The 12,613-nt window shown below is 40.7% G+C and overlaps 1 protein-coding gene across 2 annotated transcripts in view; it reads left to right on the plus strand.

Annotated features, from left to right (window-relative positions):
* ZRANB3 (zinc finger RANBP2-type containing 3) overlaps positions 1-12,613 on the plus strand; it is a 249,644-nt gene that overhangs the window by 111,637 nt on the left and 125,394 nt on the right. For both annotated transcript variants that reach the window (XM_070423080.1, XM_070423081.1), the window contains exon 3: positions 669-687. In XM_070423080.1, the coding sequence (XP_070279181.1) occupies positions 669-687 (19 nt within the window). The remainder of the gene's footprint in view (positions 1-668; positions 688-12,613) is intronic.

Raw genomic sequence — 12,613 nt, forward strand, 5'->3', positions numbered from 1 at the left:
AAATGTAATAAACTTTATATTCTTGCATATGCTTTAAATTTCAGTTACAATATTTTTATCTTATTTTCCCATAAAAATACTTATTAGGTAACCTGACATGTTTTTTTCTTTTTAAGAACGAAATTCCATTTTACCTGTAACTTATTCCTTGATAATATATTTATTATCAAATTTTTAATTTGTGTTTTATGTTAAAATAAACCTTATAAAATTATATAATGTCAAGACCATTGGTGAAAAAGGAAGAAACTAACAGAAGTAGGAACTTTTTCTTGACATTTGTTTTCTTGTACTTTAATACCGTATTCTTATCTGTAGGGAAGACCGTTTTAAGGTTTGATGGTAAGGAGGACGGAACTCACTGGTACAGTCACTTGCCATTTTGCTCACATTTCTGAAGGGTCACTGTAGCTGTCTCCATGGTGGGCAGTGGCGAACAGTGCAGCTGAGGCTGTGACAAGCCCACATAGTCATATGCCGTTGGCAGCCAGAGAGTCTCATCAAGTCAGCGCTGGCCCCTGTTCTCATGCACACATACAGACACCTGTCTCCAGCGTAGTACTTCATCATCCGTAAACTATTTTGTGGCAAGCTACTTAATCCGAACTTTTAAATGGTTGACTTTGATAATTAAGAAATTAATTTCCTTTTATTTTTCTTTTTTCCAGGTGCATGGTGGCTGATGAAGTAAGTGTTTCCATGACTTTTATGTCTTTTATTAAATTTCACAACCAATTTTTAGTGTCTACTATTTACCATATACTCTCTGTCTCTCCATGTGACTATATTTCTATAGATGGAGAAAACGAGAGGGGGAAACAGAGGAAGGTGGGGAGGGGTGCGGCCAGGAGAATAACAATGAGAATAGCCCTGGCCGGTGTAACTTGGTTGGAGCCTCGTACATATACCTAAAGGTTGCAGGTTATGTTCTGGGGTTAGGGCACCTAACACATATACCTAGGTTGCAGGTCCATTCCCAGTTGGGGCATGTACAGCTCATCAGTGTTCTCTCTCACACTGATGTTTCTCTCTCTCTCTCCTCTCCCCCTTTTTCCCCTGGCTGTAAAATTAATAAGCATATCCTTGGGTGAGGATTTTTAAAAAAGAATGAGAATAAATGTGTGTGTGTGCAAGTGTATGCAAGGTGTACACTTGGAACATGTTATTAATATTAGTGATCCAAAATTCTATATGGTTAGCCAAAGAAGCTTGAATGTGCTTTGAAATGCAGTCCCAAATGAAACAGTTATTTTCTACTTGTCATAATACTGCTTGCTAGAAGCTAAACTTGGAAGATTTCTCTCTAAAGGTTAATTGTTTCATATAAAACTTAATGTTAAAATAGTATTTATTATCACTAAACAATATGATACATTTAAGTGGCATGCACTTGTATATATTCATACTCATGTTTTCTCATTGAAATGAAAATTCTTGTTATATAAACAATGATACTCTTTACCTTCATTCTCAGAGTAATATTTATTTACACTAATAAAAGACAGAGATGCTAATTGACTGTACCTTCTCTATGCCCATCAGCCAATCAGAAGAGTATGCAAATTAACCCAACAAAGATGGCCATTAAATTTGCATACTGTAGGCGGGGTAGCACAGTGTGAGCCGCCTCCTGCCCCGCCGCCATCAGGGCCTGCCATCTGCGACCCGGGGGGGGGCGGGCCCGGGGGGGGGGGGGGCGGGGCGGGACAGCACGAGCCGCCGCTCACTCCGCCGCCATCCAAGCCTTCCGTGTGCGACCTGGGGCGGCGGGACAGTCAGTGTGGGATCCGGGCCTGCCATCTGCGACCCGCGGAGGTGGGGCAGGCAACGTGGGATCCGGGCTTGCCATCTGCAACCTGGGGAGGCAGGGCAGGCAGCGCCAGACGCCTGCCCCCGCGGGATCGGGCCTGCCATCGGCGACCCAGGGAGCAGGCCTAAGCCAGCAGGTGGTTATCTCCCAAGGGGTCCCAGACTGTGAGAGGGCACTGGTCGGGCTGAGGGACCACCCCCTCCCTCCCAGTGCACAAATTTTTGTGCATCGGGCCTCTAGTACATATATATAATGCTAAGTGTCTGTCGTCTGACTGGTAGCTATGATGCACACTGACCACCAGGGGGAAGACGCTCAATGCAGGAGCTGCATGATGCGCACTGACCATCTATAAATAAACGGCACCACGGACCTGGTGCCAACCAACCAACACTCGGCTTCCCCCAAGTGTGACACAGGCCCCGCCACCACCCCAGAGTGACAGCCCACCAAATCGCAGCCAATGCTGCCAAGACCCTATGGCGCAAAATGCGGCCCACAGCCCAGCCCAGCCTCAAAACGGTGGCTGTGGGTAATGACTTCACGTAGCAACGCCTGGCTTCCTCTCTCCCTTCCTCTCTCCCAAGGACTAGCCTCCTTAGAGTTTCTTCAGCCCAGGAACTCAACTTGCTTTATAGCCAGGTGCAAACATTTTACAGTTTAACCAAATGTTGGTGAAGCGTTTTCCCATGCCTCATCTCATATGATCCTCACAGAAGTCCTGGAGTAGGTAGATAGGAGATTTGGTAGAATCGTATTTTCTTTTCATTAGCAAGATGCGAATATCGATATTAAAATATTTCTTCTAATTAATTTCCTTTCAATGTGCACAGATCTGTGCACCGGGACACTCTTAGTAAATCAATAAAGTTCTGATTTTACCATCAGTTTGAGAAATGTGCTGCTCCTTTCATGATACCTTTAAAGCATATGTTAGCAAAACATATACACTTAAAACAATAAAAAAAGAGAAAATGACTACTGAATTTTAAAAAATATAGGTGGAACCATAAAACATTCTGTCAATTAACTGTCTTTTGGTTTTGGTTACATATAGATTCACCAATGGTTTGTCTTTGTAGTCTCTTCTTTAGAGGGGGAAAAAAAAAAGATTAAGATGTGAAAGGGGCCGAAACCGGTTTGGCTCAGTGGATAGAGCGTCGGCCTGTGGACTGAAAGGTCCCAGGTTCGATTCCGGTCAAGGGCATGTACCTGGGTTGTGGACACATCCCCAGTGGGAGATGTGCAGGAGGCAGCTGATCGATGTTTCTCTCTCATCGATGTTTCTGACTCTCTATCTCTGTCCCTTCCTCTCTGTAAAAAATCAATAAAATATATTTAAAAAAAAAAAAAAAGATGTGAAAGGGTTTCTTGGGTCATGCTGATATTTACCTAAATTTTTAGTTTGAATTCGTTATTCTATAGACATTCGTTGAGACTAGATGTTATAGGTAGAAACATAGTCATTGCCCTTGATGGACTTTGACAATACAATTGAAGAGATAGAACAGACATTTGGGAAATGACAGAAATTTCCATTTTGGAACAAGATGAATTCCAAAAGGCTCTTAATAAAATAGTAAATTTGAGAACCTAAAATAATTGAAAGAGGTATATGTTTTACTCCCTGAATATGTTTGCATCCAATAGGAATGTAAACTCATCATCCAAAATCTCAATATTAGGCATAACCATTCTATATAACATCTGTAAAAATATATTTGTGGTAATTTATGGATGTGTATATTAATAATTTCTGTAACAGAACAGTTTTATATTTACAGAAAATATATTATAAAAGGTAACGCCATCTTAATAGTCTCCACAAGCAACTTTTGGGGAAAGTCAGCAGCTATGGCATGTCATTGCTACTTTGTTCTTCATTTTGATATTTTAGAGCAGGGGTAGGGAACATCTGGTCCGTGGGCTGTATAGGGCCTGAGAAATCATTTGGTCTGGCCCTGCCAAGGCATTAGTAGGGGTGAGTTAAATGTTTGACCAAATATAGCAGGCTAATTTTTTTTAAAATATATTTTATTGATTTTTTACAGAGAGGAAGGGAGAGAGATAGAGAGTTAGAAACATCGATGAGAGAGAAACATTGATCAGCCGCCTCCTGCACATCCCCCACTGGGGATGTGCCTGCAACCAAGGTACATGCCTTTGACCGGAATCGAACCTGGGACCTTCCAGTCCGCAGGCCGACGCTCTATCCACTGAGCCAAACCGGTTTCGGCTAATTTTTAAGTTGATAATTTTTTATGGCCCTCAAATGATATTATAGCTATCCATCTGGACCTTGGCAAAAAAAAAAAAGGTTCCCCACTCCTGTCCTGTCCTAGAGATGTGAATAGGCCTTGAATCTATGGAATCTTTCATGGATTGAAATAAACACTTAATCAGTACCTTAACTCTTCTATTTTCCAACAAACTTGTATCTTCTCCTCAGTTAACATTAGACTAAGGATTATGGAGAGTTCACGATGAACCCTTAGCTAGCAAGAGTTTTTTTATTATTGCTTTTCCTCAGTTTCTATTATTTACATTCACATAGTACTTGTCCCATGTTGAGTGATTTGTGATCTTCCTTTCAAAGCCTTTCTTATTTTTTAATTTAATTAACTTAAAAGAACCATTTAATATTTCCTCAATACTTAAAAAACAATTCTCCACATTTGTGTCCATCATAATTACTTCTCTCTTTTCACCAGCATTTTAAAGATTCATTCTTTTACACCTATTCGACTTTATGCGACTCATTATATGAAATCCTGTTAATAAAGAACAAAATCCTCAACTTTGCAAATGAATATAAAAACAGGCTACATAAATAAACAGTGTTATGTACAAGTCTAAGATCCCCACCCACAATCACTGATGTCCTCTGGTAGTGGTAGAGTTAAAATGCCATTTTTATGAAATCTTAACTGAGCTAGTATGGATAAAAGTTAGTTAGTAAATTAAGAGTATTGAAGTGGAAAGAACTTGTATGTATGTAAATTATATGAACTCTGGTTTGACCTTCATTCTGTTTCCTTATTCTGTTCTCTTTCTCTTGCTTTTATCACAAAATTGTGGTGAAGTCAGAGAAGGAAATGCAGTTTCTAATTTGGAGGTCAACCACTTTTTGATTTTCAAATTAAAAAATATAGTTTGATATGATGACTATTTGACTCATCAAGTAGCTAAAAGCCTTAGGAGAGCAATTTTGCATCTCGGTTATTGAACTTCCTTTTTTTAGATGCTCGAATACCCACTTGGAGAATTGTGTAATTTAGCTGTCTGCTGTGATGTTTCCTCCTGACTTTGAAAACAAATGGCTTCTTTCACTGGTATTACTCCTCCTTCTTCTACTATTTTTCCACTATTATCTTTTTCTAATGTATCCAATCTTTGTGGAATTATATAATCTACTGTGTATAAAATAATCATTAACTTTAATTAGAATGATGATTTAAGTGCTGTTTAATTGTCTAAGTGTGTGATCATTGTGTATTTCAGTTATAAAACAATACTTCAAATAACCAACAGAGCTATAACTTTTAATAAAATTAATTTTGCAACATAGCTTAACCTGTGTTTTTTTTTTTAAGAAAAAGCCTCACTGAAGGATATGTTTGTTGATTTTAGAGAAAGAGAAAGGGAGAGAGAAAAAAAACATCGATGTAAGAGAGAAACATTGATCGGTTGCCTCCCATTCACGCCCCTATGGAGTATGGAACCCTGACCGGAATCAAACAGGCAACCTTTTTGGTGTAGGGGATGACACTTCAACCTACTGAGCCTCCCGGCCAGGTCTAGCTTAAACTTCTTTAATTACTTCTTTTCTCCCCCTCTTGGTTTAATGCAATTGTTTCAAGGGCTATGTAGTGAATGTACAGAAACTTGTGAATTCATATTCCATAAATGATGGACTTCAGACCATAGTCTGTAGTCAGGCTGTTGCACTATTATCTTAATTGCTTTCAATAATTACTTTTGAACCACTGTGTGCTTATTTTGTTGTTCTCCAGTTGAAAATTACTGAAAATGTTTATTCATAAAAGATTTTAAATGTGAAAAATAATTTCACATTAACACAAACCAGGTAATTTAGTTGGATATATATGGGGAAAAATATTAAACCTACACACTTCCTACCTTATTTGTCAAGTGTTGAAAGGCTATTATTCTTTATAGAAACTTAGTATTTAGAAAATTTTATAATGTTAGTTATAAAAAGAGTTTTCACTTAACGAAATGGGATAACCATCTTGGATTTACATCAGTAGCCAATAGTGTATCATAATGGACAAAACTTCATCAGTACATGGATTCCATATTCTCTTGTCTATAGTATCTATTATCAAAGTCAGAAAATTCCTACTTTTCTTATATGTAACATTTTTTTGCTAGTGCTTTACTTTAGCCCCCCCTCCCAAAATACACATACACACATAAAAAATACATATATATATATATATATATATTAGAGGCCCGGTGCACAAAAATTTGTGCACTCGGCGGGGGGGGAGGGGGGGGGGTCCCCCAGCCCGGCCTGTGCCCTCTCACAGTCTGGGACCCCTCGGGAGATAACGACCTGCTGGCTTAGGCCTGCTCCCGGGTGGCAGAGGGCAGGCCCAATCCCTAGGTGCAGCCCCTGGTCAGGCTCAGAGCAGGGCCGATTGGGGAGTTGGGGCGCTGCCCCGTCATGCACAGAGCAGGGCGGATCGGGAGGTTGCAATGCCACCCTCAGTCACACTCAGGGTAGACTGATTGGAGGGTTGGGGCACCTCCCCCTGTTATACTCAAGGCAGGGTCAATGGGGAGGTTTCGGTGCCACCCCCTATCACGCACAGAGCAGGGCCGATCAGGGGGTTTGGGCGCTGCCTCCTGTCACTCACAGAGCAGGGCCAATCAGAGGGTTGGGGCGCTGCCCCCTGTCACTCACAGAGCAGGGCCAATCAGGGGATTGGGGTGCTGCCCCCTGTCACACACAGAGCAGGGCCCATCAGGGGGTTGGGGTGCTGCCCCCTGTCACTCACAGAGCAGGGCCAATCAAGGGGTTGGGGCGCTGCCCCCTGTCACTCACAGAGCCGGGTCCATCAGGGGGTTGAGGAGCTCCCCCCTATCACTCACAGAGTAGGGCCAATAGGGGAGCTGGGGCACCGCCCCCTGTCACACACAGAGCAGGGCCCATCAGGGGGTTGGGGTGCTGCCCCCTGTCACTCACAGAGCAGGGCCAATCAAGGGGTTGGGGCGCTGCCCCCTGTCACTCACAGAGCAGGGTCCATCAGGGGGTTGAGGAGCTCCCCCCTATCACTCACAGAGTAGGGCCGATAGGGGAGCTGGGGCACCGCCCCCTGTCACACACAGAGCAGGGTGGATCAAGGGTTGGAGCGCTGCACCCTGTCACACTCAGGGCAGGGCCAAAGGGGAGGTTATGGCTCTACCCTGTCACACACAGAGCAAGGCCCGTGGAGGAGGGTTGGGGTGCCACCCTCTATCACCCACAGAGCAGGGCCGATCAGGGGGTTGGGGCGCTGCACCCTGTCACACACAGAGCCGCAGGGCAATCGGGGGATTGGGGAGCTCCCCCCTCCCGCCATCAGGCACAGAGCAGGGCTGATCAGGGGGTTTGGGTGCTGCCCCTGTCACACTGATCCCGGTGCCGGGAGCCTTGCTGCTCCGCTGATCCCGGTGCCGGGAGGCATATTACCCTTTTACTATATAGAATAGAGGCCTGGTGCATGGGTAGGGGCCGGCTGGTTTGCCCTGAAGGGTGTCCTGGATCAGGGTGGGGGTCCCCACTGGGGTGCCTGGCCAGGCTGGCTGAGGGGCTGAGGGCTGTTTTCCCACTGGCAGTTGACTAAAAGCTCCCAATCGCTCCTTGTTTTCTTTTCTTTTTTTTTTTTTTATTCTGGGCCAGCTTTAGCTCTGAGGCCTCGCTGCTGAAAACATGGATACAATGTTGCAGTCCGGGGCTGACTGAAAGCCGTTTTGTTTAGCTTCTTATTTGCAACATAGTAATAGTTGCTTAGAGTTGCAGTTGAGAGTCCGGGCAAGTGAGGCGGGGAACGTTGCAGTCTGCAGTTCCTGGAGGAAGCAAGCCTCCCTGCTCGCTTCAGTGCATGGCTGCCGGCCGCCATCTTGGCTGACCGTTAATTTGCATAAGGATACGCTGATTAGCCAATGGGAAGGGTAGCGGTCGTACGCCAATTACCATGTTTCTCTTTTATTAGTGTAGATATATTTTAATTTTTTTTGCCTGATACTTGAGAAAACATTTGTGGGGTGGGCAGGATGGGATACCAAATAGAGCATTGTTTTCCTTCCTTTTTCTAAAGAAAAGGAAACCTTTTGTCAAGGCCAAGCTACTTGGTGTGGCTTCTTTTGTGGCTATTTTGTGCCATATAAGTAGATAAATATTTGGAAGAAAGGACCTATACTCATCATTATGGTTGATTTTCTTTGGTCAGAGTGCTTCTCTGGAAGAGGAGTTTGGATGGGGGAGGTGGTAGGACCTGCTCAGTGCTAGCAGATCATGTCTGCAAGCTGAAGTCAGCTTTGAAAAACCTTGTCAGTTTCTCTGCAGGCAGAAATGTGTAGGTGACTGGAAACACTGGAGAACCCTTTGGATGGTTGTTTCTACACAGCAGACCTTAGGATTGGTATTGTTATACAGACTTTACCAACATTAATTTACAGCTTTGAGGACTAAGAAATTAAACTAGACGTGAATAATTTCAGTTTTCATTTTATGTAAGCCTAGTCTGGTTTGACAAAGTAAGCTGAGATGGAAATTTTTATTCCATTTGCTTTTACAAATCCTACTTTCCCTTTACCAGGCCAAGTTGAATTTAACATATCCGCCTTTGAGCTCTTATTCTTTAGAATTCATAACCCTTCTTGGTTGTTACTACATTTTTGTTGAGTGAATGAACTGATTAAATTGTTAACAATTAACACATACATACCAGGTTCTAGTCTAGTTCTTTACATGTATTAATTTAGCTCATGCTCACAACAATTCAATGGGGTATTATTATTATTATTATTCTCATGTTGCATTTGAGAAAGCTGAGGCACAGAGAGGTCAAGTAAATTGCCCAAGAATATATAGGAGAATATGCTAGAAGGTAATATTAGCCTGAAATAATCTAGTTCCCAAGTCTCTCTACCTATTACTATTCTATACAAGGTCTCCAGGTACCAGACTTGCTATATTTTGAAGCAGGATTCTTGGTCACAGAAGAATCTGCAGGACAGTGTACAAATCAATGAAGCTGAATGTTAGAATGAAGGTGATAGCATTAAAATTTTGTGCTATCTGTACTCCTTTAAATCAGTATCATTTGCCCTGCTTCCTTCCTTTCCTTATTTCTAAGGCCAGCTTTATTAGTTTTTGGATGTTCTTTCTTAAAAATTTTAAATTTTATAATGGTTTTACAGTCCTATATCTAGTCCCCTGTTGTTAATATCCTAGATTAGTATGGTCTACATGTCTCAATTAAAGAACCAATATTCATATATTGTTGTTAACTAAAGACCATACGTTAGAGTTTCTCACCTTTTTTCTCATGTCCTTTTTCCTTTCCAGGATTCCACTCAGGATACACATTAGTTTAGTAGTCATTTCTACTTAGGCTGCTGTTGGATACAACAGTTTCTCAGACTTACCTTGTTTTTCAAAATCTTTACAGTTTTGAGAATTAATGGTTCAGTATTTTATAGAATATCCCTTAATCAGGATTTGTCTGATGTTTTCCACAGACTGGGGTAATGCAGTTTGGGGAGGAGGACCACAGAGGTAGTGTTATTGTCATCATGTCATATCAAGCACATACAATTAACATGATTTATCACTGTTGATATTGACCTTGATCACCTGCTTGTCAGGTTTCTCCACTGTAAACTTACTAGGATTTCTTTTCTCCTTTTCCATACTGTATTTTTTGAAAGAAAGTAACTATATGCAGCTCATGTTTAAGGAATGGGGAGTTACAGACCACTTCCTTAAAGGTGGAGTAAATACATAAATTACTTGGAATTCATTCATTTATTCATTTACTTTATTATGTATATCAGACTCATGGATATTCATTTTATATTTTGGGTTATTATCCAATACTACTTTTTATCTCTTTTGCTCAAATTGTTCCAATTTTGTTTGTGGGTGCTCTTTAAATTCACTCCTGTGTCCCTTTGACATAACCTCTGCATTGTGGGCTGTTTCGTTTGGGATTTGGGGTGTTTTGTTGTTGTTGTTTATTTGTTTTTGTTTTTTAGCATTTTCTTCTTTCTTGCAGTACAAGAAAATCCAGGCTCATATTGTATATTTCCTGAGCCAGTACCAGAATCAGTCATTTCTCCAAGAATCCCTGTTCCTTTTATTGGGGAATATTAGAACCAAGAGCTAGGTGCCAGGTGTACTCATTTCTGCTCGCTTCCCTCAGTTGATAGAGCAAGGAGATAAATGTGTTTATACTAATATGTGTATATGCACATATTTATAAATACATATTTAACTATCTGTATCTGTTAAGCTAAACATGAGTTCATACTGATGTTTCTAACTAATCAATTACTCATGGATCATTGTAGCTCCTCCCCCTCACTTATCTGTAACCTCTCTGGCTCCTACCATCTGCCATCCATTTATTTAATTGTTAAATTCCAGTATACATCTATGATGGTTTCAGCATTGTTCACCTGTATCCTCATGGAAAAGAAAATTATTAACTAGGTTGCAGTGCTTACGAACAGATCCTTTTACCTTTATTCTTACAAATTCCACTCCTGAAACTGCATAGGTTAGCACCTTATTCCTCTACTCCCTTTAGTGAGGTTGTTTCATATATTTATAATACATTTATATATGGATGCCTAGTTGTTCCAGCACCATTTGTTGAAAAGACTATTCTTTCTCCACTAAATTACCTTTTCTTCTTTGTCAAAGATCAGTTGACTATTTGTATGGGTCTGTTTCTGGGGTCTCTCTTCTGTTCCATTGAGCTGTGTCTATTATTTCAGGAGTACCATACTGTCTTAATTACTGTAGCCTTTTAGTAATTCTTGAAACTGTGTAGTGTGAGTTGTCCAACTTTGTTCGTCTTCTTCAGTACTGTGTTAGCTCTTCTAGGTTCTTTGTCTTTCTATATATGTTTTTTCTAAATTTTATTTTTTCAATTATAGTTGACATTCAGTATTATTTTATATTAATTTCAGTTGTATAGCATAGTGGTTAGGCCACGGGTGGGCAAACTTTTTGACTCGAGGGCCACAATGGGTTCTTAAACTGGACCGGAGGGCCGGAACAAAAGCATGGATGGAGTGTTTGTGTGAACTAATATAAATTCAAAGTAAACATCATTACATAAAAGGGTACGGTCTTTTTTTTTTTCAGTTTTATTAATTTCAAACGGGCCGGATCCGGCCCGCGGGCCGTAGTTTGCCCACGGCTGGGTTAGACAATCATATAATTTACAAAGTGATCTCCTGATATTTCAAATACCCATCTGGCAACATACTTAGTTATTACAATATTATTGACTATATTCTCTATGCTGTACTTTATATCCCTGTGACTGTTTTGTAACTACCAAACTTTTTTGTACTTCTTAATCCCTTCACCTTTTCCATATACATTTTAGAATCAGCTTCTCATGAACAAAACAGCTTGCTGGGATTTTGATTGGAATTGCACTGAAATAATAGGTCTAGTTGGAAATAAACCTAAACAATGTAAGTCTTTGGTCCATGAATACAAAATATGTCTCCATTTATTTTTAGAATGTCTTTGATATATTTTTTTATTTTTTATTTTTTTTGTTAATGCTCACCAGAGAATATTTTCCCATTGTTTTTTTGTTGTTGTTGTTTGCTTTTTGCTTTTTTTAAGTGTTTTTTTTTTTAAGAGAGAGTGGAAGGGAGAGCAAGAGACAGAGAGAGAAACATTGATGTGAGAGAGAAACATCAATTGGTTGCTTCCTATATGCGCCCAGACCAGGGCCAGGGATTGAGCCTACAACTGAGGTATGTGCTTTTGACCAGAATCAGACCCGGAACCCTTCAGTCTATAGGCCAATGCTCTATCCAGTGGGCCAAACAGGCTAGGGCTGTCTTTGAATTTTTTCATCAGAAATTTTCTACTTGTGTGTGTGTGTGTGTGTGTGTGTGTGTGTGTGTGTGTGGTATAATTGACATATAACATTAAATTAGTTTCAGGTATACAACTTGACATTTGAAATGATCACCACATTAAGTTAATTAACATTCGTCACCATACAGTTAACTACATTTAATTGAGAACTTTTAGGATCCATTCTCTTAGCAAGTTTTAAATATGTAGTATTATTGACTGTGCTTACCATGTTTTGCATTACATCCCTATAACTTATTTATTTTATAACTGGGAGTTTGTACCTTTGACTGCTTTCACCCATTTCACCCACTCACAACCCCCCATCTCTGGTGACCACAGATCTGTTCTCTGTATATGAACTCATTTTTGTCTTGTTTTGTTTTTTAAAATATATTTTTATTGATTTCAGAGAGGAAGGGAAAGGGAGAGAGAGATAGAAACATCAGTGATGGGAGAGAATCATTGATCAGCTGCTGCCTGCACGCCCCACAGTGGGGATTGAACTCATAACCTGGGCTTGTGCCTTGACCAGGAATCCACCTGTCACCTCCTGATTCATAGGTCCATGCTCAACCACTGAGCCATGCCAGTTTTGTTATTTTATTTTAATTTTACATATAAGTTAGATCATATGGTAATTGTCTTTCTCTGTCTGACTTATTTTGCTTAGTACAATGCCC

Source organism: Myotis yumanensis, unplaced genomic scaffold (genome assembly GCF_028538775.1).
Source record: "Myotis yumanensis isolate MYYU_CA2020_CCGP unplaced genomic scaffold, mMyoYum1.0.hap1 SCAF_8, whole genome shotgun sequence".
In the NCBI taxonomy this organism is placed as follows: Eukaryota; Metazoa; Chordata; class Mammalia; order Chiroptera; family Vespertilionidae; genus Myotis; species Myotis yumanensis.